This window comes from Dermacentor variabilis, chromosome 5, assembly GCF_050947875.1.
Source record: "Dermacentor variabilis isolate Ectoservices chromosome 5, ASM5094787v1, whole genome shotgun sequence".
Lineage (NCBI taxonomy): Eukaryota > Metazoa > Arthropoda > Arachnida > Ixodida > Ixodidae > Dermacentor > Dermacentor variabilis.
In genome coordinates, this window is record NC_134572.1 from 14,063,904 (window position 1) to 14,088,324 (window position 24,421).

At 45.1% G+C, this 24,421-nt stretch overlaps 1 protein-coding gene across 7 annotated transcripts in view; it reads right to left on the minus strand.

Annotated features, from left to right (window-relative positions):
• LOC142582270 (uncharacterized) overlaps positions 1–24,421 on the minus strand; it is a 69,315-nt gene that overhangs the window by 7,660 nt on the left and 37,234 nt on the right. For 6 of the 7 annotated variants that reach the window (XM_075691764.1, XM_075691762.1, XM_075691761.1 and 3 more), the window contains exons 8-11: positions 24,201–24,275; positions 16,379–16,501; positions 12,422–12,528; positions 7,572–7,680 (exon numbers count right to left, since the gene is read on the minus strand). In XM_075691764.1, coding sequence (XP_075547879.1) covers positions 7,572–7,680; positions 12,422–12,528; positions 16,379–16,501; positions 24,201–24,275 — 414 coding nt within the window. The remainder of the gene's footprint in view (positions 1–7,571; positions 7,681–12,421; positions 12,529–16,378; positions 16,502–24,200; positions 24,276–24,421) is intronic. The other variant, XM_075691760.1, reaches the window with a different exon arrangement.

Here is a 24,421-nt window from a genome sequence, read left to right on the forward strand (position 1 = left end):
AATGTATAGTCTCACCCTCATTAATGAGTGAATACAGTTAAACTAGGATATAACAAAGTATTTAACTTTTTATGACTTGCTGTCTATAGAACAACAGGTGTTTACAATCTCAATATAACACTGTGTCTTATACACCATTTCAATATAACAAAATTTTACTACTACCGCGAAGGAATACAGAGACAATAAATGGAAACTTCCGTGGATGCAGATGGTCAAATGGTTGATTTATAAGTGGCTGCTTGTGAACGCACGTCTCAAATCATGCAACCAAGAGGGACCGCAGAGCAGAGTGATGTTCCATATGAAGTCTAAGTGTGATAAGATCCTATAGCACCCTGCACGCAGTAGGCTTTGGATGAGAGTGAAAGTATGCAAGAATGAGCCAAGAAGGATGGTGGGCAGATCAGTGCAGTCTTTCTGGGAGTGCAAGAAAAAAAAAGAGGGCGGGGTGAGGGAGGGGAGCAAGTTGATGGAAGCGGGAGAGGGGATTGGGGAGGGGGTCAGGTTCGAGTGCATCTATCCATTTACTAGCAGTGACTGAGTGCACATGTAGCCCATACACACTCTTTTACAGGTGCTCTGCTATGTGTGCAAAAAGTGGGAGTGCCAAGATGGCTTGGTATCATGTGCTGGCTTCCCGCACATTCAGTACTGGAGGTTGAGTAATCGTTTCGTAGGTGTGATGAAGCGAGGGACAGACGAAGCACCTGCTCCCCAGGCACTCCTTTCATAATAGCATCGTTCGACTGTGGGCGGCACTACCAGCATGCCGCAGAGAAAAATTCGACAAGAGCGGACACTTTGCGAAAACTGGCAACAGGGAACACGCCGCGCCTAGTGTTCGCATCAGCCATTAGCTGACGCGAGCATACTAAATAAAGAATGGGAAATGAATAGACAATATTTTTTTTTTCCTGCCAAAACTAAAAAGTTTTGCGCATAAATGAAATTCCATGCGACTTATCTTTATTTAAGTCGCATATTATGAGTATGAAACTGTGCAGGTTTCCTGCAGTTTGCTTGTGATGATGCATGCCAAGATATGCCGCAACGGTATCACCATATTTAACTGCATTTTCGCTAAATAGTAGTATGTTTTAGTTTTGTATTCAGTACCTGAAAAACCTACAAGTGGCACGCGTGCTGTGTTAGTGAAGATGAAAGTATGGTTCTTGTGAATTATTTCAATGTAGTGTTGATTTTATCTCAACACCGAAATAACAGATGTGTGTTGATACCAAGTACAAATGCATTTGGTACTTAGTTCAAAATCTGAGCGAACTTACTGCTCTAAATTCATGCAAAGCTCTCAAGGCTCACTAGTGTGATGCCTGCCATTATAGAATGATAGTTATAAAGATGGGTCAGTTAATAATTCATGTCGGATTGTTATGCGAAGTGGCAAATATTCTTCCTCACTTACTTTCACTTTCTTTGTGCTGTTGTGTGCTGTGTATGTAGTAAATGCGATGTGATGCGAGCTAGAGCAGTAGACGACATGGTACAAGAAGCCTTAAATGGCAAAAGTTAATTTTTTTTTTACCAGGAAGTTGGCCTCGCAAAATGTAGATGGCAGTGCTGTGCTTCCAAAAGCTGCCATTGCAGGATGTATGGGCTTCTACGGGAGCTTCGCTACCATGCATACATATACAGGGTGTCTACCAAATTAACATTTCCAAATTCCCTGAGTTTCCCAGGTTTTCCCCGAGTGCCCTTACAAAACTCCCTGAGTGATGCAAAACTATGTTTTAGGTCAAGATGGGCTGAAACCATATCACCCGATGCTGTCACTCTCTAGTAAGCATATGAAAAAAAAAAAAAAAAAACGACGACTTAGTCCAATTTGAATACTAAGGAGTAGTGCTCATGTTATTCAAAAAGAGAATAGAAGGGAGGGGTTAGTAAAATGCACAGCAAATAAAATGTCTTCAAAAAAATTGCAAATCGAGTCGGACATTCTCAAATACAAATAAAAAGGAGATGCATAGAGAAGAAATATTTTCGAATAAGAGCTACTTCTGTCAACTGATAGCAAGCTCAGTGGTATGAGGCCCGAACTTTGTCACAATTGAGATTCTCTCTCAACAGCTCGTAAGTCAACGTCAACTGTCCTGACATACTCTCAGCCTGTGCACAACGCCTCAGTGTTGTGCTTCACTGTTTTAAAGAGTTTATTTTGGTTTGGATGAGGGACACCTGCATCTCGGTATCAGCCAACACTTTGTTTTTTGAGCTCAAGCTGCGTCAAAACGGTGGCAGCATGCTTCCTTTCCTGTTTATTCCTCAATGCGTAGGTCCTTTCTGTTCTTGTCCTTCTTCCGCCACTTGTTTGTCCCACAGACCCATTTGAAGCATCTTCTTGATCAGTTGCACAGTTGAAGTCCAATTTTTTGAACTCCCTAGGAGCCGCGAAAACGTCCGAAAAATCGGCCAGTTGGAAAAAAGAAATGTATGACATTTACTGCCCTTAAGGGCTCAAACTGCCACAGGCACATTCAAAAACTCTAAAGGCCTGTCGGGACACGTATTAGGCATATCGGTGCTCATACTGTGACAGGAGATACCGGGTGCACGCATGTATAATTAAGGAATACGTACTGTGTCCCGTGGCAATAACCCCTTCCTACGCTTGTTATGCTTCACTGCTATACTTTTGCGTATGCTTCACCAGGTAACATTACTGTACAAAGGCAAAGCTGAATTTCGGGAACCGGTATTATGCAACACACCGTGCTTTCCAAGCTTCTAAGCCAATCACGAGGACCACAAAGGTGGAGTCGGTGCCATTGCTGACAACAGTGAATTCTTGCAATGAAAAATATGGCACCCAATGGCAAGAAGCTTAATGACGAACATCAAAGCAGCTAGGTCTAGCGTTGCCGCAGTGGTGGCTACAGCTGCTGCAAATCTGCGTGCGAGAGCGCTGGTTCGAGGCGGCGACGTAATCAAAATGGCAGCGGTGGTGGTTTTTATTAATGCTGTTTTGGACCTGCAGTCATGGCAAAAAGTCAGGAAAATCGGACAGCGAAGGATTCTGGCGTCCGAAATTTCAGACGTTCTGATACATTTACTTTATTGGGTACGTTGTGGTGCCGCGAAGCCGTCCAAATCATTGGGCATCCGGAAAGTCGGTCGTTGACTGTACACTGGCAACTCCTCCAGCCGATGACAGGGCGTCGAAGATGATTCATTACGATTCCTGTCTGTAACTCAAGCCAGCATTACCGCGACTTTCGACCCTTTCAATAACATTGCAGCTAATTTTCCCTGATAGAGGCACAAATTCCCTGAGTTTTCCCTGAGTTTTCCAGACTGCTCAAAATCCCTGAGATTTCCCGGTTTTCCTGGTTTTTCCAGTTGGTAGACACTCTGCATATACCTTGCGCCAGTATGCACGCGCCAGACATGCCACCGAAGCATGCGAGGTCGGCTGTGCAAGTGTGTTCGACTGTTCGGCGTCCGATTTGTCTTTTTTTTTTTTTAAGTAGTTCAGGTCTGTTGGGCTCTCGGCGCATATTTGCATTCCTGCTGCACTTCGACATGGCACTCCTGCGCTATTGGACCATGGCAAGGTGAGAAATTGTTTGACAGTCTACGCTGAATTTCAAGCGATTTAGGCTTACGGCACGCTAGCAGCACCGGGCATTATGACGCAGTTAACGAAAAACAGCTTGGCTGTTGTGGCACAGTTGCTTTGGCGTGTACTGAATTTCACTAGGACATATTTACGATGCTTTCTATGGGCCCCAAACGCTATTTTAACTTATTTCGGTATTTGTTACGCAAGCAGGCTGCACCAGGCAGTGTCACGCAGTTAGTTTAACATTGGTTCGTTTCGTGTTGACTGAATCTTAAAAGATTAAGTTTGCGACGCATATTATGGGTAAAAAATTCAAGATAATTCTATGAAACGAATTTTCTCCTTAGTGAAGTTTGCTTTTTACAATTGCCCAATAACTTGGAAAATTTTGCAGAGGAGGAAACACTGAGGCATGTGGACAGACTTCAGAATGATTCTGCTCCAGGAGAACTGTGCGCAAACACACAAGTTCGTGAGCGAAGGCATGGAGCAAATCATTTATACACAATAGTTTCCAGTTGTTAAGCATGCTTCTCTCGCCTTAGGCAGCCTACGAATTTTCTCTCCAGATTTAGGCAAATTAGTACTTATCTTTTTTGAAATCTTACCAGAGTCAGATCCCTTTAACACAATGTGCGGTGCCGCATGGTAATGCGCTTGGCTCCTTCATTGAGCACTACAGTTCTACGTGCATCTGTTGAAGTGCTTTTTGCATAATACCCCTGTAACAGGGGCAAAATAAAGTGCACTTGGAGCAAGTGCACTTCAGCACATCGAATGTCATTTTGGCGGCGCACTGCTGCACAAGAGAGAGGAGTGTTCTTTCAAGTTAGTGGTGATGGCAATCGGGAGTCGGAAGCCAAAGCATATATTTGTAAGCAGCCAAAGCGAGAGTAATCTTCTGCTGTCTCTTTTCTTTTTTTTTTTTTTTTTGCAGTGTGGCACACTTTATTACCCTGTAACATTAGCAATATAAAAAAAATATTAAAAATTACTCCCGACTGCTTTCAATGATACTTTACTTACTTTTTACTCATTGCTAACGAGGCCACATACTTCGCCACCGCGAAATGTGTTCATCGAACACACTCACTGACATGTGTACTCTGCAGTGTCACTAAGCATGCCCATGTGGCCGCCTGTGAATGACACTGGCGGCGAAGTGCGCTCGCTCAAAGTGCACTTGAGTTTGCCTGCGTGACAGGGGTACTACTGTCATTGTCATAGTGCACCAGATACAGTCGCATTTCCTTAATTTGCAATTCAAAGCATTTCAAATGAGCTCAAGTATAGTTGATAGTGGCGTTAAATATATCAAATGACGCAACTAAACCTTTTGTTGCCAAGCAGACTGCACAGGTATTTTTATATTTTACTGTGTTTAGAAGTGATAAAATTGCCATTATTCGAAGCTTGTATATTTTAATATTCGATTAGAAGATTTTGCTATTCTCACACTGTTATTACACTTCCAATCACCAACAGTGGCAAAGGCACCAAATTTGCTGCACAAGCTGGAACCATGCTGACATCACAAAGAGTGGCAACTGCAGACGTGAAAGACACATTATAGTTAGCCCAATTTATTTGTGCTTAATTTGTTGGTGATGATACACTGCGAGTTATGATTCATGCAGGCTGCCAGTCTTGTTATTCTACGAAGTTCTGTGAACTGGTGTTCTTTTAGTTTGCAAGAGACCAAGTACATAGCTGATTGACTAACTTGCAGATTACAGAAAGAATGCAATGAGACCCATTTCAAGAATTGACAGTCACTTTAGCATTCACTAAAGGTGGTGAAGGCAAAAGCCTGCATCATTCATTCAATCCTGCATCCTTCAGAATCATTCATTAAATTACTTGAAATTTTCATTCAGATGCGTTGTCACTTACCATGACTTTTCTTTCACCAAAGGTTGTTGGTTAGAGTGCCTTAATTGATGCTACCTTAATTAACACCAAAGGTGGTGGGTTCAATACCCACCAGACGAGGGTTCGAGTGCTTTAATGAACTCTATATAAACTATGCCATAATTAACTTCACCCAACACCAAAGGTCGTGGGTTCGGCTTCCAGATAAGCTGGAGGGTTGGGCTCCTACTGAACGCCATGGGTTCGAGGGCCTGAATTAACTCTAACTTAATTAACTTTGCCTTTTTTTTTGGCATGATGAGCAGCACTGGAGCGTCGTGAAAGATGACGTTGAGTGTGAGAAAAGTGGCATGAGTGTGAGGGGCAGCATGGGAATGCTGGCATGACAAGGGGCATCGGAGCCAGCTGAAGAAGATGACGAACACGCAAGCAATAGCATGAGCGCGAGGCAAGCTCGCATGACTTTTTGCACCGCACACCACACTTCTCAGACGACAGTCGAACCCGACTATATCGAACCTGTTTACATTGAATTATTCTATATATCGAACAATTTCTGGTTGCGGTATAGTTAGTGAGTATATATAGCAAAAATTACGCTTACATCGAACAAAAACAGAAGTGAATCCCGATATATTGAACGTCAAGCGGCGGAACAGTGCCCCCAGAAGTTGGCTTTCCCACACGGTAGCGGGGAAATCCGGCGGTGGCGCTCCATCCAACCGCTCTCCCTACCGTGACCGCACTGGCTCGGGCGAGCTGTCGACCCGCCCCTGCAAAAAAATGATCCTGGCCCGCCCGCAGCGCTTGCTCAGACAGCCAGTCAGAGGCTCTTGTGCCCTCGTCGTGCAAGATGGCGAAAGTGCGAGTTGTCTCGCTGCTTTTCTGGTTCGTTGTCTGTGGGCCTTCTCCCGCAGTGTTGCCGTGATGAAGCGGCAGAATTCGCCTTTCATCATGAAATTGAAATCATAAATCGGGTCGAACGTGGTGACAACTCAGATGTCCTCGCAGCGTGCAAGATTCCGAGAAGCACTCTCAGCACGATTGGGGCTAAAGCGGCCAAACTCGCGACCTGGTGCCCATGGCGCCCGATGCGCACGCATGGTTATGTACAAGTGGTTCTTTACTTGTGCCGGTTTCCGCGTGCTTGGTTATGACTACATGGTGATGAATGCGACGAAGCTGTTGCTGTTGAAGTTTGGAGCGAGCTGTCAGAATTTCCGGAAGCTGTTGATGAATCAACGGTGGAGGATTTGTGAGTGCAAATGATGGTGTCGAGACCACGGGAGAGCTCGAAAACGAAGACTACATCGCCGAGATCGTACCGAGCACAAATGAATGTGGGCAAAATGAGGAAAGCAAGGACGGTCCTTTGCTCATGTCCTCCGAAGTGGTTGGTGCGCTCGCACTAGTCCGGTGCTTCTGCGTGAATGCGGAAGGTTGCGGCCTGAGCTGCTCTGACTCCTTTTGACAATGTGGGAAAGTGCGTGCATCGCAAGCAGCGAAATTGCCCAAGTAGAAGAAAATGCAGGACTAATTTATGCGCAAGTAAGCTAGTTTCATCGATAAAGTGATTTTATAAATGGTATGGGCTTTTATGACATCCAATTATTTAGCAGGCTTATATCGAATTATGCTCTATATCGAACTGATAGGCATTTTTTTGCGAGTTCGATATAACCGGGTTCGACTGTATCGGGGGTATGAGCCACTTAAGACTTTTGCCTTAATAGACAGATGCAGAACATTTAAGCAGTCTGCATTTCCCTTTACAGGGCTTCTACACCAACTTGAGAGAAAATTTATAGATCCTACACTAGCCTCTCTCAAGCATCATCTCAAGGTCAATTTGCCACAAAAACATTTCATAAAAGTAAATTAACAGCACAGTTGCTGCTAAGTAGCACTACAAAACTCAACCGTGACTTCATCAGCACAAATTAAATTGTTCCAAGCACATTCCTACACTTTCAAATGGTGGATCTTGATCAAATTGTGCAGCCCAAAAGTATGCAAAACAACTTTTCTGGCTTGACAACTCAGAGGCATGCCAGGAGGAAAGGCCAATCAGTGACAAAACACACAATGTAAATATAAAACACTGTTCCACTCTTACCTGCTGCCTTAAAATTGGCACCAGAAACGACGACAAATGGTGACTGGCCAGCACCCGCACTGACTAGGGACGAGATTTGTGACTGGTCGGTCACTATGGCGATCACTTTCTGCAAAAAATTGTTCTCGTTACAAGTTGCATTCGAAGGCACTGTATGTTTATTTATCTTCAGTTTTGTGGTGACATTTGTTCTCAAACCTGAGCAACCACAAGAATGTTTCTTGCCTTGTTGTTTGTTTGTAATTCTGATTTTGATATTACTCGGTTGTAAAAGACAACTGGCTCATTTTGCCGATTGTTGCTCCTCGTAAGTAATGCTGCCTGGGATCATTACATGCAAGGTCATCAGGTAATCAATTAGGTCGAAATGAACATCCTCCTCTCAATGAACATAGCAAGATGAGTTCACTTGGATATCATATTTCAATGGTGCAAGACATCTATATGGCCTCACTTATTCCAGGTGCCTTCAGAGAAGAGCACTTTAAATAAATAGCTAAAGGGCCCAGAAAAGCCATTGTCTTTAAAGGTAGTAGATGTACATGTCAGAAGTACAACACGATGAAATGAAATAAACCATGCCACAAGAAATGAAAAAAGTTAATTTTGTCTCAATAACCTTGCTAACATTGGCAATGTTTTCAGACCTAAAAACTTGAGCTTTAGTTGCAACAAATTTGCAAGGGCAACATATTAAGTTCACAAGAGTAGATGCTTAGGCTTGGTGGTATGCATTGCTCAAACCAAGAGCACGAAAAACACAGACAGGGAAGGACACTCAGACAGAGCACTACATTGTTAATCTTTGTCTCGGTGGCTGTGGTTTGGACAACATACTGTAAGCAAGCTTTTCCATGAGCTTGAATTTTGCACACACCTACATCACACGTTAAAATGTTGAAACAATTTCCACACCCTAAAGATGTCAGATGGCCACTCCAAAGACGAAACATAGCTACACAAACAGCTTATGGGTCCATGCTATCAAAAATTGTAGGCTGAATTTTAAGTAGTCAGCTGGACTCTTGATATTTCATGACCACACTACTAAAAAGTGAGCTCTATTAAATTCTATGTACACTTTATTTAGAACACCTTAATTCATAAACCAGCAGCACAATTCTAAAGGAACCTGCTTGCTGCAGCAACAATAATGCTATGCAGGCTTAACAGTACAGTCGAACCCACTCCCAATGACACTGGTTTTAACAATATATCGATTATAACAATGAGAAACTGCTGCCCCATCAACTTGTGCATCTTTTTTATGGTGAAATAAACCACTTCCTGCAATGCCCCTATGCCGCATTATCTGTTATAACGATAAAACCTGGATGCTGGGTATCCGTGCCGAAAGGTAATGAAATGCGAAATCCTTTAAAAGAGAAAATAAAAAGAGAAATTTGAGCTGCTACACAGCTGCCCGCCACCCCAATGGCCGACGCATGCTTATTTTCCAGCCTCCTTCGCATCACATAGCCTCACACGCCTCTTTGCCGTCACCCTTCCACCCCGCTGAACATGAACTGGCTGCGCCCACAGCTCTGCGCCACACTACCCTCCGTAACAAAAATGGACCACACCAACGGTGCTGACAGCGCTGCGCTGCTCCCAGAATGCTCGCTAGCGCCTCATTCTATGCAGTTCTGCCAACAGATTAAGTTGCTTATGCTTGTCTTTGTTGGCTGTGTCAGAGCTGTCCCTGGCCACATGGTCTCAAAAAAAAAAAAAAAAAAAAGAAAGAAGTGGGGTTTTACAGTTGCCGACTGATTTTCCGGACTCCGAAAATTCGGACATGGTCGATTATTCGGTCTGCTTCGCGGCACCGCCATTCTCCCCATAGACCATAATGTATAACAACTGCCGAAAGTTCGGACACCTTGCAACCTCTCATCTGATTTTTCAGATACTCCTTGAGCCAACTCGATCGAGAGCACCATGCACCGACTCGACCGGTGCATGGTTCGACTTGCTGAATGCCATTTTTGTTTTGAATGGAGCCTCCTTGCTTCCTCACGAAGTGGCGCTACTGCGAATCTCCACTCATCATCATCGTTTCTGCCTGGTTTGATAGAGTGGTTCTACAGTAGTTCCGGTTTCAGTTTAGTAAGCCATGTCAAGACAATCCAGCAGCTGATTTGTTTCTTCGCGCACGGCTCTGCAAGTACGCCACATTTTTCATTTGTGCGACTGGTGTCGGCATGGTGGTGTTTGCTTTGTGAGCTGTGTCTACGTTCCGGTGACATACCAGAACGTGGCATACGGAAACATCGCATCAAGTGTCTAATGGTGCCGACAGTGCCCGCGCAGACTGCGCTGGGGAATGCCGGCAAGCGGGTGCCGGGAGGCCTAAGATTTGTCGCCTTCCGATGTGCTCCTTACTGATGCGGCAAATGTTCTGCTGAGACGTGCGCAGTGGTTGCATCGCGATTCCGGACACCGTCTAATTTGACAGTTTCACAGGTGCTGACACTGCTGTACCGACATGCGCAGAACTCAACGACGGCGAGATCATTCGTCAGGTTTCTGCTGCACCGCCAGACAATGACCAAGCCGGAAGATGATGCACCATGTGCTACGCTGCCGTCGCATGCGGAGCGTGTACAAGCAGTGACTGTGCTTTCAGCCGCCTATAGTGACCATACGACCCTCTCCGAGATCCAGGCTTACCTGATTGTGCGTAAATGGAACAGCGTGCAACGGCGCATTCATGATTTATTCAAGCTTACTGCCGAACCCGAATAAGTGCGTGAAAACAAAGGATTTCATTTTTTTCCCCTTAATCTGCTTTTTCAGACACCTGTTTATTCGGACACCTGTTTATTCGGACATTTTCGCAGTCCCCGTGAAGTCCGAATAAACGGTCGGCGACTGTATGTGCCAATACTACAATTTGATTATGAGGCATGCCGTAGTGGGGGGGGGGGGGGGGGGTTCCAGAATAATTAGGCTACTTGCGGTTCTTTGACGTGCACCTATATCTAAGTAAACAGGTGTTTCCGCATTTCATCCCCATCGAAATGCGGTCGTCGTGACCAGGATTCAATCCTGCGACCTCGTGCTTAGCAGCTCAACACCATGGCCACTAAACAACCATGGCACGTTGTGGATACGTTGTTTCTCGCCTGAGTTGACTCGCCACTGAAGCGGAAGATGGCTGATCCACCCGTTGATAATCGGCAATGCATAATGTTGCCAGTGAAAAGAAAGTGCACTGCTATAGATTTGGTGCTACAATGACGGCAGAGATGATACGGTAGGGCAGGCTGCCTCAACGTTGTCTTTGCAAGAGGCCCTGCAGATGATTCAGTCCCTCCGCAGCTTTGTTTTTGCAAGAAACCTTCTAATGCACTGCGTGGAGCACCTGGATGCCTTGTAGAAGGGTGTCAGCAAGCTTCGTGTAAAGAAAGCAAGGCTGACAGACGTGGGATTTTCTTGTGCAAGACAGTGAGAAGTATGTGGCAAGATGCTTGTGGCAATCTCGCCCCAGTGCTGCTTCTGGATTTCTCAACAGACTGGGTGCCATGACAACCTTCTCACATTTTTTAAAAGGTCCCTTTTGGGGCCACCAAAATGATGCCTCGGCAGTGCTTGCATGTCGCTTGCCGCCTGTAAACACTCTTTGCAGTTGTTATAGCAGCGTCATTCTTGAACACCGACAGCCATGGCTTGTTAGACGCTATCAGAGCGTGCAGGAAACTGAGTTAAACAATTAAACGAGTCAACACCATCAGCAGCCAAATGGAGGAAGATGGTGGGGAGGGGCACTCGCCTCCCTGCCATTATAGTTTTCTCACAAGAGCTATGTCATCCCCCTATTCTGATTTTTTTTTCATGCAACCCGGTTACAACAATTATCGATTATAACTAGGGGACCTCGAATATCCGAAAAGTTCGGATATTTGTATTATTCATATTCAATTCGAAAATGTTCGAATATTTGGTTTACGAATATTCGAATCAAATCGAATATACTGCTCGCCCTATGGGTGAAAACACGGTTCGCAACATTTGTTTCAATCTGATCTAAGAATATTGGAGCAATTTTGCGCTGAATTTTGCGATGATTTGGCAATGTTAGCGAAATTTTTCCTGTAAATCACACTTAGCCACTAAACGCCTAAACTTTGAGGGAAAGCCAAACTTTCAATAGCAAGGGGGCATGGCTTTGATGACAAGGTTGCACTTATTTTTCCCCGCAGTACCACCCCCAATTCTGAGCTTATTGCTTGACAGCAAGAGCGACGAGTGACGACTGGTGCAGGGTCAAATGCCTCCAATTTCACGGGCATTTGATGCAGTATAGTAAGGCACTGGCTGGTGAGGACAGCTAGTGGAACTACTTTTTCCAAGTTAACATGAGCCAAATACATAATGCTCAGTTTATTAGTCTAGTTTTTAATGTTGTCAATGTAATTGCAATGTTTCAAAATGACAAATTAGTCCAACTTGCTAATACAGGCATGTGCATATAATTATTTGATAATTGAAGCTAAGTATTTATATTCTATTTGTATTCAAAAATTTTGATATTCGCACACCCATAGTTAAAACAATGTAATTTTCGTGGCACTTGATGTTGTTATGAGTGGGTTCATTGCTCATTGCCAAAACCATTTACCCCCACAACTAGCACAAGAAAATTGCATGGAAACATTCTAATTCAGATATTATTTCATTGTGCACCTCCACTCGCTTCCCTGAACCTGGCTTGCTACTTGGACAAGAAGCAACACCTACATAAGTTACGTAGTAAGACCTTTGTCGAAATAATTCTCCAAAGCAGTGAAGTGTCTCACTGACTTCCTGAACAATTTCTTAAAGAAGAAAATGCCTAGCTAGGAACTCACCTGGTTTCCAGCACTAGCAACATTAGAGAGAGAGACTTCAGTGGTAGTTCCATCGGCAGCAACAGTGTGCTGATCCTTCACCCAGTTCAGAGCCAGTTTACCAGCATCTGGGGATATGAAGATAGAAAGATACAGTTACACCTCAATATGACGAAGTACTTAGCTTTCTTAACCTCTTGTCCATAGAACACCGTGTATTTAGAACCTGAATATAACAAAATGTGCTTGTATGCGATTTTAATATAATGATGTTTCACTGCTGCCGCAAACTAATACTGAGACAATAACGGAAACTTGAGTTATTATAATGGAAACTCTCTTGAGTTGGACACTTTGTCTTTCTCGTTTCTTTATTACGACCTTTGTTACTTGGGAGAGCTTACCTACTGGTTGCCTTGGTGCCTTAACTTCCACTTCAACTGCTGCTTCTGAAGCCAGCCTAGCTACAGTTTCATTCATTACCTCTATGTCATCTTCATCTCTCTGTTCTAAGGCTGCATATTTGTTTGCAAGTACCAGCCTGAATTCATCTGCTTTTACCTTTACTGCATCTAGGTTGGCCTGCTTCTTCCAGACCAATTTTACTCTCTTCAAATTGAAGAGAGTCCTAGACCTCACTAGCCTATGACCACCTAACACTTCTACATCCTGCACTAAGTATCAAACCAATTTCATTTCTTGTTTTACCATTAGGGCTCTTCCATGTCCACTTTTTGTTCCTACACTACCTGAAGAAGGTGTTCATTATTTGCAGCTTATTCCTTTCCGCGAATTCTACTAACATCTCTCCCAGAGTGTTCCTAGAATCGACGCCGCAGTTGCCAACGGCTTGTTCACCAGCCTGCCTTTTCCCCACTTTTGCATTGAAGTAGCCCTTTACTACAGTTTACTGAGTTTGCACTTTTCTCAGCGCTAATTCCACATCTTCATAAAACTGGTCTGTTTCATCATCATCATCATTGCTGGAGGTTGAAGCACAGGCTTTTACTACTGTTAATCTATGCCTCTTAAGTTTTACTACGACTGCTGCTACCCTCTCATTAATACTGTAAAATTGGTCAATGTTGCCCACTATGTCCTTACTCGGTGACAAACTCGCTAGCAAAGCTTCCTGTGACGTAGAGTGATGCTGCTCCGCATAACATGCACGTTATGTGGCGCAGTGTCACCCGACATCACACAAATCGCATCCAACACTTTTATTCGGCAACTTCAATAGAGCGCGTCAGTTTTTGCTGAACTTTCTTTTTTTTCAATGTCCGTAAACAAGTTCCTTTGGAAGTTAAAAAAAGAAGTCGCTGTTTCCTCACTCAACTGAGCATTTGCGATGAAGCCCCGAAGAGTGTCTAATGCTGCGAGTGTGTTGCCGCAGCTATCACCACCTCTTTCGGTGCTGTCACGTTCAATAATCGCCTCTGCAATAATGTCTTCCACACTGCGCAACTCGCATGTCACTAAATGGTCATTTGCACACACAAACTCTTCCGAGGAATTGTCCACATTCAAGTGATCCCAGTTCAGGACCTCAAGCATGTCGTCTTCCTGGTCGCTCGGTGTGTTGCACGCACCATAATATCCACATTTTTAAAGCAGTTAGAGATGCTTTCTGAGTTGACATGATTCCACCAAATTGCCAAAAAGTTAATGGCGTCGAGAAGGTCAATCTTCAAGTTGCTGTCCTTCCGCTGGATCTTGGCCAAAGCCGCTGCACCAGCAAGCTTTGAAAATGAAATTTACATTTCTAATAATGCCTGTATCGAAGGACTGCAAATGGGCTGTGGTGTTAGGTGGTAAATCGAGTTTCTCTTACAAAGTCAGAGCCTTGTGTTTCCTTCACACAGCCACGGAGGTCATGGCACCATGAGGCCAAGAACTTCGAGATGAATGTGGCGGTACGAGAGCGAGAAAAAACAAAGGTACACTGAAGAGCAACGTGACATAACGAGCACCACCACTGTCGGATGAAGGCAGGCATTTCATTCAGTCACATGACTACATGAAAATCTCGCCTGAAAAGTCAACCAGAAGAAGCGCAACCGAAAGCTGATGTGAGCAGACGATAGTAGACGCGAGTACAAAGATAGTGGTTGGGTAGGTCCAGACAACACCAGTTTCCTGCACTTATGTCACTGAAGGGGCAGCTCTCATTGGTCTCCTTCCCTCGCAGCTCGTTTTGCAGCCGCAGCATGCCACAATTTAAATCAGTCCAGGACTGGTCCCTCCCACAGCACGACAAACCTGCTTTGTGGCAGCTTTCGTGGCGCTCATTGCCACTGGCACGCAGCGTGCATTTTTCCGCTAGTGTGGCGATTCCTTAACATTGTTTGTGGGTCGCTGGAATGTAATTAAATCTGGTACACTTGAGTATAAAGCTGCGAGTTTCAGAAATACCAGTTTGCAGTTGTATTATCCAATTTCAGGTGAAAATGCGATCGTATCAACGGTACGAAAATACATTGCTCTTATGAGGTGTTGGCCGGGAAAAAAAAAAAAGTATTATTCTGAAAAATGCATTAAGCAGAACCACATCAACGATATTCAACGGTAGATAGTCCATCATAATTGACCCCTGAATGTGATATAATGGTGCAGTAAAACCTTGTTAAACCGTACCCGCTTAAACACTAGTTTCGTTTTAAAAGTAGTAAAGTCAAATCCCTGACTCAGTGGCCAATGAACATAATGCGTTTTGTATCCGCCTAAACCCTACCAGCTTATTGCATACGTATCGATTAACACGTAGTGTTTCCACTTTTTGTCGCGCAACCAGTGGTGCGTCCTCCCCATCGGGCAGCCGGCAGAACAAGCCTCAGAGATTAGAACAACGGTCTCCAAACTACCTGTACGACGCCACATAAACATAAACATCATTTCAGCACCGTGCCAGAGAGCGTTGTGGCGTCGTGCAAGCTAGGACTCGCATCATGCTGAAGCTTGGATAAAAACGGCAGGTGCCCAGCCTAAAAGGAAAATTGGACGTCAATCATGCTATCGAATGTGACACGAAGTCGGCGCTGGCACGCGACAGGGATCTACCGTTGACTACTGTGTGTGGCATTTGGAATGCGAAGAAGTGGCTCAGCAGCGCTGCTGCGACCGCGAAGAGATGTCTGCTACGAGTTTAGACTTTTTGCCATCGCTGCCTCTGTTGTTGTCGAAGTGTTACGTAACGAAAGTGATGAAGATGACATGGAAAGCTACAGCACAGGTGATTCAGGCCAGACAGTGGCAGAAGCTGCGCATTATGTCAGCCTCATGAATGCAATCGTCTTGACAAGAACAGCACCCTGCAATGAAAAAGGCGCCCCGCGACTTCTGCAGCGCACCATGCCCGTGCACGGAGAATATGACACGCTAACATGGGATCTGCCATGCTGCGAGAGTTTGCAGAGAAGAGGGGGCTGGCTGAAAAGCTGACTCGCAGCTTCCGCAAGTTGGAAGCCGCTGTCGTCGCTGCTAGACTGCCGCGGCACCAAACGAAAGTAATAGACTTTTGTCGAACAAAGTGAATAAGTACTGCATGTTTTTGCCCTTTCATTGCAGTCTCTCAGAGTTCCGTTTTTGACAGGTAAGTGGGCAATCTCATGCTATTTTGGTTAAGCAGTACTACCGTTTCATATGTACTTTTTCTGAGTTTTGGCCAACGACGGTTTAACGAGGTTTCACTGTAACAGCCTTGTGGGTTTTGATGCTTTGGCTGCAATTCAACATGTATGGAAGTAACACCGATCAATGCAAGAGCTACACAATGGCACCACAGAAACCAATAAATTGTTACCGTAAATGTAAAACATAGCCAGGGCATGTAAAAAGATAACTGTTACTTTTAGTTAAGTCGCAGCATGGCTGCTGCCTTTCAGTGTGAAAACGTGCGCCTTTGCAAAGACCACCATGATAAGAGCCTACGGAAGATATACAAGCCGGGCAGCCCTGCATAGTGGCATCTACAAAGATCACCTGTGAGCGATATCGTCTGGCCACCTTCCAACGCTGAAGCCACAATGGTGGAGTTGTCAGCAGGTAGCATTGTAATGCCATGTGTCTCGAGCCACTGAACTGCCTCGTTTGAAGACAATGTTGCTGGCAAAAAAAAAAGGGGGGGGGGGGGAGATGGCAAGAGTGCACATTGAACATGAAACACGAAAAGCACGCAACAAGCACTTCAACGTGCATATAAAGTCACTCACATCATTATTTTCATTTAATGGAGCTCACAAGGCTTTTTTGCTTAAGGAGCCCCACATCAGCTTTGGGCATTGCAAACAGACAAGTGTGGCAGACAGATCAGAGTGCACAGAGCAGCGAAAAGAGAAAGGGAAGTAAGAAAAAAAGAGGAGGGGCTCGCGACGTAAACATGACATGGTTTTTGAGCTTCAGACTAAGAGAAGGCAGGGAAGAAAAAGCATTTAAATGCTAGTCAAGGCGGAAGGAGAGAGTGCCAAAGTTGGCAGTGCAGCTTGCCTCTTGGCAGTATGGCAACATGACATCTCAATTTCTCCCATCTCCTTGCCCGCCCTGGGACCATATTTTACCTGCTAAGTTCTGCATCGCCACATGTTTCTCGTATTATTCCAAGGTGAATGAAAAAAGAATTATGAAAATTTACATGGGCAAGCAAAAGTTCTTTACCCTACAAATTCAAAATAAGAGCAGACGGAAAGAAAAAGAGGCATACCCTTTCACATTTCACTCATCAATCAAGGACTTACTCTGTTTCCAATGAAATCTGACTTTCTTTCAGCAGTAATGGAAGCTGTCTTCCTAGTGTGGTTTTCCCACAACAACCCCTAGCCACGTATCCTGATGGTCGTCATCACGTTAACGGAATGCAGGTAGCGACATCTTTCAATGATTTCTTCTACCACACAACTGATAACACTTGCGTTGTGCCGCTGTTGCCATAGAAGAACAAAAAAGAAATAAAAACTAGTTCACGCTAATGACTGTTGCCGCCAATGCCTTCTCACTAGCAGAGAGGTAAAACTTGGCCGTTGCAATATTATCTCCATGTGCTGTAGTTGAAGTCGACATGGCGACATGCCGGCACCAGTGCTGTTGAGTAAGCTTGCCTTTGTTGCAATGGTGAACAGCTGTAATAAACTTACAAGGAAGTTAGAATCAGGGTGTCTACCAAGCTGACATTTCCAAATTCCCCGAGTTTTCCAGGTTTTCCCTGAGCACCTTTGAAAAATTCCCTGAATGAGCCAGAACTTTGTTTTATGTCTAGACAGGCTGACACCATGTTGCCCAATGCTGTCCCTCTCTAGTAAGCATGTTAAAACAAAAAAATGTCTTAATCCAGTTTGAATAGTAAGGAGTAATATCTATTTTATTTAAAAAGAAAACAGAAGGAAGGTGTTAGTAAAATGCACAGTGAAAAAAATGGTAAAACCCCTTCGAAATTGAGTCGAACATTTTCAAATGCGAATGAAAAGGAGACGCATACATAAGTAAATGTTTATGAATATGAGCTATTTCTATCAACTGATAGCAAGCTCATCGGTATGAGGCCACAACTTTGTCACAACTAAGAGTCTCTCTCAGCAGCTGGGAAGTTAATTTAAACTGTCCTGACATACTCTCAGCCTGTACGCAACATCTCACTGTTGGGTTTCGCTGCTTTAAAGAGCTTATTTTGGTTTGGATGAGGGACACCTGCATCTCGGCATCAGCCAACACCTTCTTTTTGAGCTCAAGCTCCTTGGAAGAGGCGGCAGCACGCTTCCTTTCTAGTTAATTCCTCAGTGCGTCTGTCCTTTCTGTTCTCATCCTCCTTCTGCCAGACTTTCACCCCATGGGTCATTTGAAGCATCTTCTTGGTCAGCTGTACAGTCAACGTTTGAGTTTTTGGAGTCCCCAGGGGCCGCAAAAACATCCGAAAAAAATGAATGCATCCCTTTAACTGCCCTTCTGGGCTAAGATTGCCACAGGCACGTCCGAAAATGCTCTTAAGGCCTGCCAGTACACTTACTAGGCATATCAGTGCTTGTACTGAGACAGGAGACCGGGGTGCACGTGTGCATAATTAAGGAATACATACTGTGTCCCATGACAATTGCCCCTTCCCACGCTTGTTACGCTTCACCGCGTAACATTGTTGTATTGAGGCGAAGCTAACTTTCAGAAACTGGCATTACACAACCTACTGTGCTCTGCAAGCTTTGAAGCCAATCGTGAGGATTAAAAAGGCGGAGTCGGTGCCATTGCTGACAGCGGCGAATTCTTTCAATGAAAAACACGGCACCGCACGGCAAAAAGCTTAATAGCGAACGTAGAAGCAGCTAGGCCTAATGTTGCCGCTGTGGTGGCTACGGCTGCCAGCGGCTCCGCGTGCGAGTGCCGTTTCGAGGCGCCAAAATAATCATAATGGCGGCGGTGGTGGCTTTGATTAATGCCATTTCAGACCTGCAGTCAGGGCAATATACGTTGACTATGTGGAGTACGTGGTGGTGCCGCAAAGCCCGTGCGAATAATCTGGCATGTCCAAAAAATCGGGCGTCTGGAAAATCAGTCGTTAACTAATCTGGCAATACATCGTGCCGATGACACGGCCTCAATGACGAGACGACTCATTGTGATTCCTCTGTTACTGGAGCCTTCATTACCACGACTTTCGTTCCCTTTCAATAAAGTTACAGCTAATTTTCTCTGATAGAAGCACAAATTCCTTGAGTTTTTCCCTGAGCATCGTCAGGGTCTATAGCAAGCAAAAGGGGAATAAAAACAACATGCGTAATCTGGGATGCAGAACCAATCTGAAATATTCTTGCAGTAAGACACTTTCTGGATGGCACCCTACATTGCCCAGTGTAAGTAAAATTTGCAGTTAAGCCTGGTGAGGGATGGCTCAATACATAATCTAACGGGTGAGTCCACATATTGTCACGTCGTCGTGATGATGAACAAATACACGGAATGCGAAGAGCATTAGCTAAGAATCTAACTTTTCGCTGGGCGAACATGTGCCCAGCAAAGCAAGCAACACTATTCACATGCGACGAGCACCATTGTCAGTTGTCAAATGTCATCTAATGGATCAACTTCATCTACTATTCATACATAACTCATTGTACATTCCATAGTAATCACTATTGCTCACGTACATTAGGGAAAGTACAACATTATCCGCTACGCATGCAAAATCCTATCGGATATACCAAGTGACTTGATAACAGTAATCAGCAAACGAAAAACAAAAAGCAAAATAAAACATGGCATTGCAATGTAACGAATTACTGATACAACAACCCCTTTTTGCAGAACAATCATGTTCATTGTAAACAGATTCGGTTGCATAACAACTGTGATTTGTAGACATACTGCATTTATTAAAAGTGGGTTCAACTCTATAAGCAGCAGTTATAAATGGCAGTTCAAGATAACTAGCATCTGAACTCCTAAGCTGATTCTTAGCTATGAGATGCTATGACATAGAGCTTTGGATCGATTTTCCCAACAGCCATATTTCCTAGAGGTGCATCATAACATTGGCTAACAGGCATTTTCACACACTGTCCTCTACTGCACACAGCCACTATGGACATAAAGCGAAATAGTGAACTTGTTCAAAGAAACAGAAAGCACAGAGACATCACAACAGGTGCAACTGAAAATGAGTTTTTACGACGCCCCATTCCAGTTAAAGCTGGATGAGCTAAGCTGCATTTAACAAGCGTAATAATCATCATCAATAAATGCCTGCAAATTTCATACCTTCATCACACAGTCTAATCCTCTCCCAGTGTGAAAAGGTTTATTGGACTCATCAAGCGTTAGCCAGAAACACTGCGGCAGCAACAATCTCTCAGCTAGATCGCCGAACTGTCCGTGCAAAATGCGGTGGAGACAGCACATTCTAGTGTGCCGATCTTCTTCAGGCTCCGAGACAAGCGATCGCAACGGGACTTTTCAGTGCCATTCTTTTCCTTACAATCACACCATGGCTGAAAAATTAGCCATCCTGGTGGCCTACAGCAACGACGAAATGGTGGGCTCATAATAAGGCGCGAGCCTGTCTACATGAACAATGTGAATTTCCATTGGAGCATTCTGATCAAGTGACGTAAAATTAGTGGCGAAGTAAATAGACGACTTAAGGTGGTAAATGCGGTGTCAAACTCTTCAGACCAGGTGGAAAGCTAACTGGTGCCAGCAAGTAACTGTGTCAGGGGTGCAATGATGGTGGCGAAATTTCGCAGAGAACGGCAAAAATATGAGCATGGGCCTATGAAGCTATCCAGTGCAGTGCCATAAGTGTTGTTGGCTTAGGAAATTTGGCCACGGTGGGAGGGGGGGGGGGGGGGGGGGTGCTCAGTGGAATCAAGAAGTACGCCATGTTTGGAAACAACATGGCCCAATATTGTTAACTTTTTTGCACCAAAAAAGCACTTTAAGTTAATGCAGGCCAGTTTGTGGCAGGCAGATCAAAACTTGTTCCAAGCGTTGAAGATTTGTCTGGAAGCCTGAAGCAAACACCACAACAATGTCTAAATAACAGAGGCATGTTTGCCACTTCAGGCAATGCAAAATAGTGTCCATCTTCCGTTCAACATGTGGCCGGCACATTACAAAGGCTGAAACCACATGACATTAAATTCATACAAGCCATCAGGGGTGACAAATGCAGTTTTGCAGTGATCAGCCTCGGCCATGGGCACCTTGCAGCATCCAGAGTGAAGATCTAAGGAAAAAAAAAAAAAAATTTTTTTGGCTCCTTGAAAGCAGTCAAGTGCGTTGTCTATGCACAGATAGACATTCTTTCGTGTGATCTTACTCAAACGACGATAATCGACGTAAAATCGGATGGTGCCATCTTTATTTTTAACACGAACGATTGGGGATGCCCATGGACTGCTTGATGGCTCAGTAACGCCTCAAGTGAGCATGTCAGTCACCTGTTCGCCAATAACTCGCCTCTCAGTGGCTGATACCTGGTAAGGTCGCTGCGGCCGAGGAGTATGAGAGCCAGGGTTGATGGTGTGGAAGACAGGAGTCGCTCGACCCAAAAATAGTGTTGCAACCAAATGAAGAGTTGAATTGATGAAGATGGAAAAGCTCATCGTGCTGTCTCAGAGTACGGTTACGGTCGATTGATGCGCTAAAGGGTTGTGGTGAAGAACTCAAAGGCACAGGGTCTACAGCGGCGATGCAAGCGGCAGGTAGGTAGGTCTCCATGCGTGTTGAAAAGTAGGTGCACTGGCTCAACACAACCGAGGCATTCGCAGCATAACAAATGAGAGCAACGTTGGGCTAGAAACACACATGAATGTAGCGCTAGCACAGAAATCAAGTACAACGATTGGTAGAGGAACCATTCGGTGACGAGTGAAGAGGTCAGACGGCATAAAAAGCACACTACCGTCACACAGGGAGTTGCACAACAAGTGGGTGATCACAGATGACCACGGAGGCATGCCGGCGTCTTCTGTGACAAGTTTGGTGGGAGGCTGCTCCTCAAATGGAGTGTCGCAAAGCGGAGGGAATGCAACCTCGACGGAGGCGCAGTCAATGACGGCATGATGGCTTGAAAAAAATCCCATCCCCAGATGTCATCGTGAGAACAAGAGGCGAGAACAAAAAAAATCCAATAATGTAAAGGTCATCTTCAATGATGGCTCGGGCTGTGCTGACTTGTAATGGCTCAATGTGTTGCAAAAAACCTGAAAGCGAGATGTTCACTTTCCGAATTCTGTGGCAGAGGCGGGAATTCATTGCCGAAATGACGGCTTCTATGTCTACAAGTGCTAATGTCTGTACTCCTTCCATGATCACATCAATCCTGTTACGAGGGGAAATTGGAGGCCTTAAGATTTCGCAGGGCATGCAGTTCTTGCCTCTGGAACTGCAGTGACTAGTTTTCCTGTGGACGAGGAGTAGGCCAATGTCTCATGGGCAAAATGGTGCTGCAGCGCTGAGAAGGCGGTCTACGAATGGCAAAAGCAGATTCGTCCGATGGACTCCTAGAATAAAAAAGGCGGATCCGGTGAAGCACAGCATTGAAATTACCTTGGCAAGTAGGTGAAAGCCCGTTGCCAGAAGCGAGAAGTAGGTGGCATCCAGCGCTGGCAGAAATGCACAACGTGGCCGGCAATTTCGCAGGAGTAATGAACTGGCAGGTTGTCTGGTGTGTGCCATGGGTTTTGCATGCGGGGGTATTGTGGCACTAACCGGGCGAGAGACGGTGAGCGGCTATCCACGGGTCCTTTTGCTGCTCTGAAGCCAAGTTGGTGATGTCCAAAGGTAACAAAGCTGTTAAGCTGTGTTGGTGCATGAAATGAGGCACGGGGAGGTGTTTGAGCATTGTGGTGACCTGCACATAACTGAGTGACGCGGCAACAGGAGTGTTGAGAAAGGCAGGGGTAAGGCACTCAATGACTTGATCCTGGATGATGTGCTGCAGCGTGGGAAGTCAATGAAGAAGAGTGCATCTACGTTTCTTGTGTCAGAGGCACCAATGAAAGTTCGCAGGCCAACTCTTTGCAAACAGAATGTTTAATCTGCAGCATCAGTGAAGAGTCATAGGCGGCAGCCGTCAGGTCAGAGAAAGAGCCTACTAGCGAATGGTGATTGGCGAGCCACTGCTTGTGCAACTCATCATAGCTCTGGCAGAGCGCCACTATTTCAGACACAGCGCTGGGGTCTTTTGCCAACAGCATTTGAAAGGCATCGTTGTCAACCCCCTTTAAAATATACCAGATATTGTTGTTTTCTGCCATGGTCGCATCAACACGCTTGCAGAAATCCATGACATCCTCGATATAACTACTGAATGTCTCATCGCTCTGCTGCGCTCGTTCTCGGAAACGTTGCTCGGCGCGAAGCTTGCGGACTGCAGGCCATCCAAACTCCATACAAGTCCATAGGTGGGGTGTGTGGTTGCAGTAGAACCACAAGTTTGCAATGTCAGATAGAATATGACCTTGTTCACCTTCGTCGCGTCGCCCCACTTCTTGTGGTTGTTCATCCTTTCATAGGAGGCAAGCCAGTCCTCCACGTCATGGTCTCTGATCCTGTTGAAAATGGCAAGGTCACGCTGGCGCAGTGCACCTGAGCAGGCCACGGCAGGCATTGTGGCCATTGGACGCAGCAACGGGTCTTCCATCACCACAGGAATGGATGGCAGAGTCCTGCTTCGTCATTGCACATTCCAAGGCGTACCCAGCCCCTCCAACAAAGGTTTATTGAACTCATCAAGCAACAGCCAGAAAATAAGCGACAGCAACATTTGCTCAGCTAGATCGGTGAACTGGCCGCTCGACAAGCAATGACGACAGCACTTTCTAGTGTGCCGATCTCCTTTCGGCTCCGAGACACGCGATGGCGATGGGACTTTCCAGTGCCATTCTTCTTTCGTACACCAGATTTGAGTGTGCCTCTCTTCCTTAAGCACTCATAATGCCACTGCAATTGACCGTCGGTTAACTGCTCTACGCATTGTTTGCACTGTGTAACTTTCAATCTTCCCAACTTCCCTTCTACACATTTTGTCCTGTATACCTCTGTGTCTGTCTGTTATTCATATGGTGCTTTTAAGTTCGCACGTTTTCATCATTCCCTTCTTTATCTTGACCTCTACTAGGCTGCTGTCCAGTATCTACTCAGGCTTGCTTAATTCCATGCCGCTGCTTTTCTGTCTCTTTATACTTAATAATGCTTTAGCATTATATCACGGGACAGCAAATGTGCTTGCTTCATGCAGAACATGCATTCACTAAACAAAGCAGCATCAGATAGACAGAAGGCAGAAGAGCAAAAGGGAAAAGAGAGAAAGCGGGCTCACTTGCATTGGGGGCAGTGGCCTCTGCAAGTGCTGCAAGAGTGGCCAGGACAGAAGGGCTTCCCTGGTCACCGCTCACTGAGGCCACAGGCAGAGAGAGACCCAGCACCAGGCACCCGTTAGTCACAAGCAGCACCTCTCGCAAAGAGAGTACATTTGCAGTCTATGTCTGCACTACTCTACAATGGTTCAAGGGACAGCTCAGTAGTCATGTGTATGCCAAA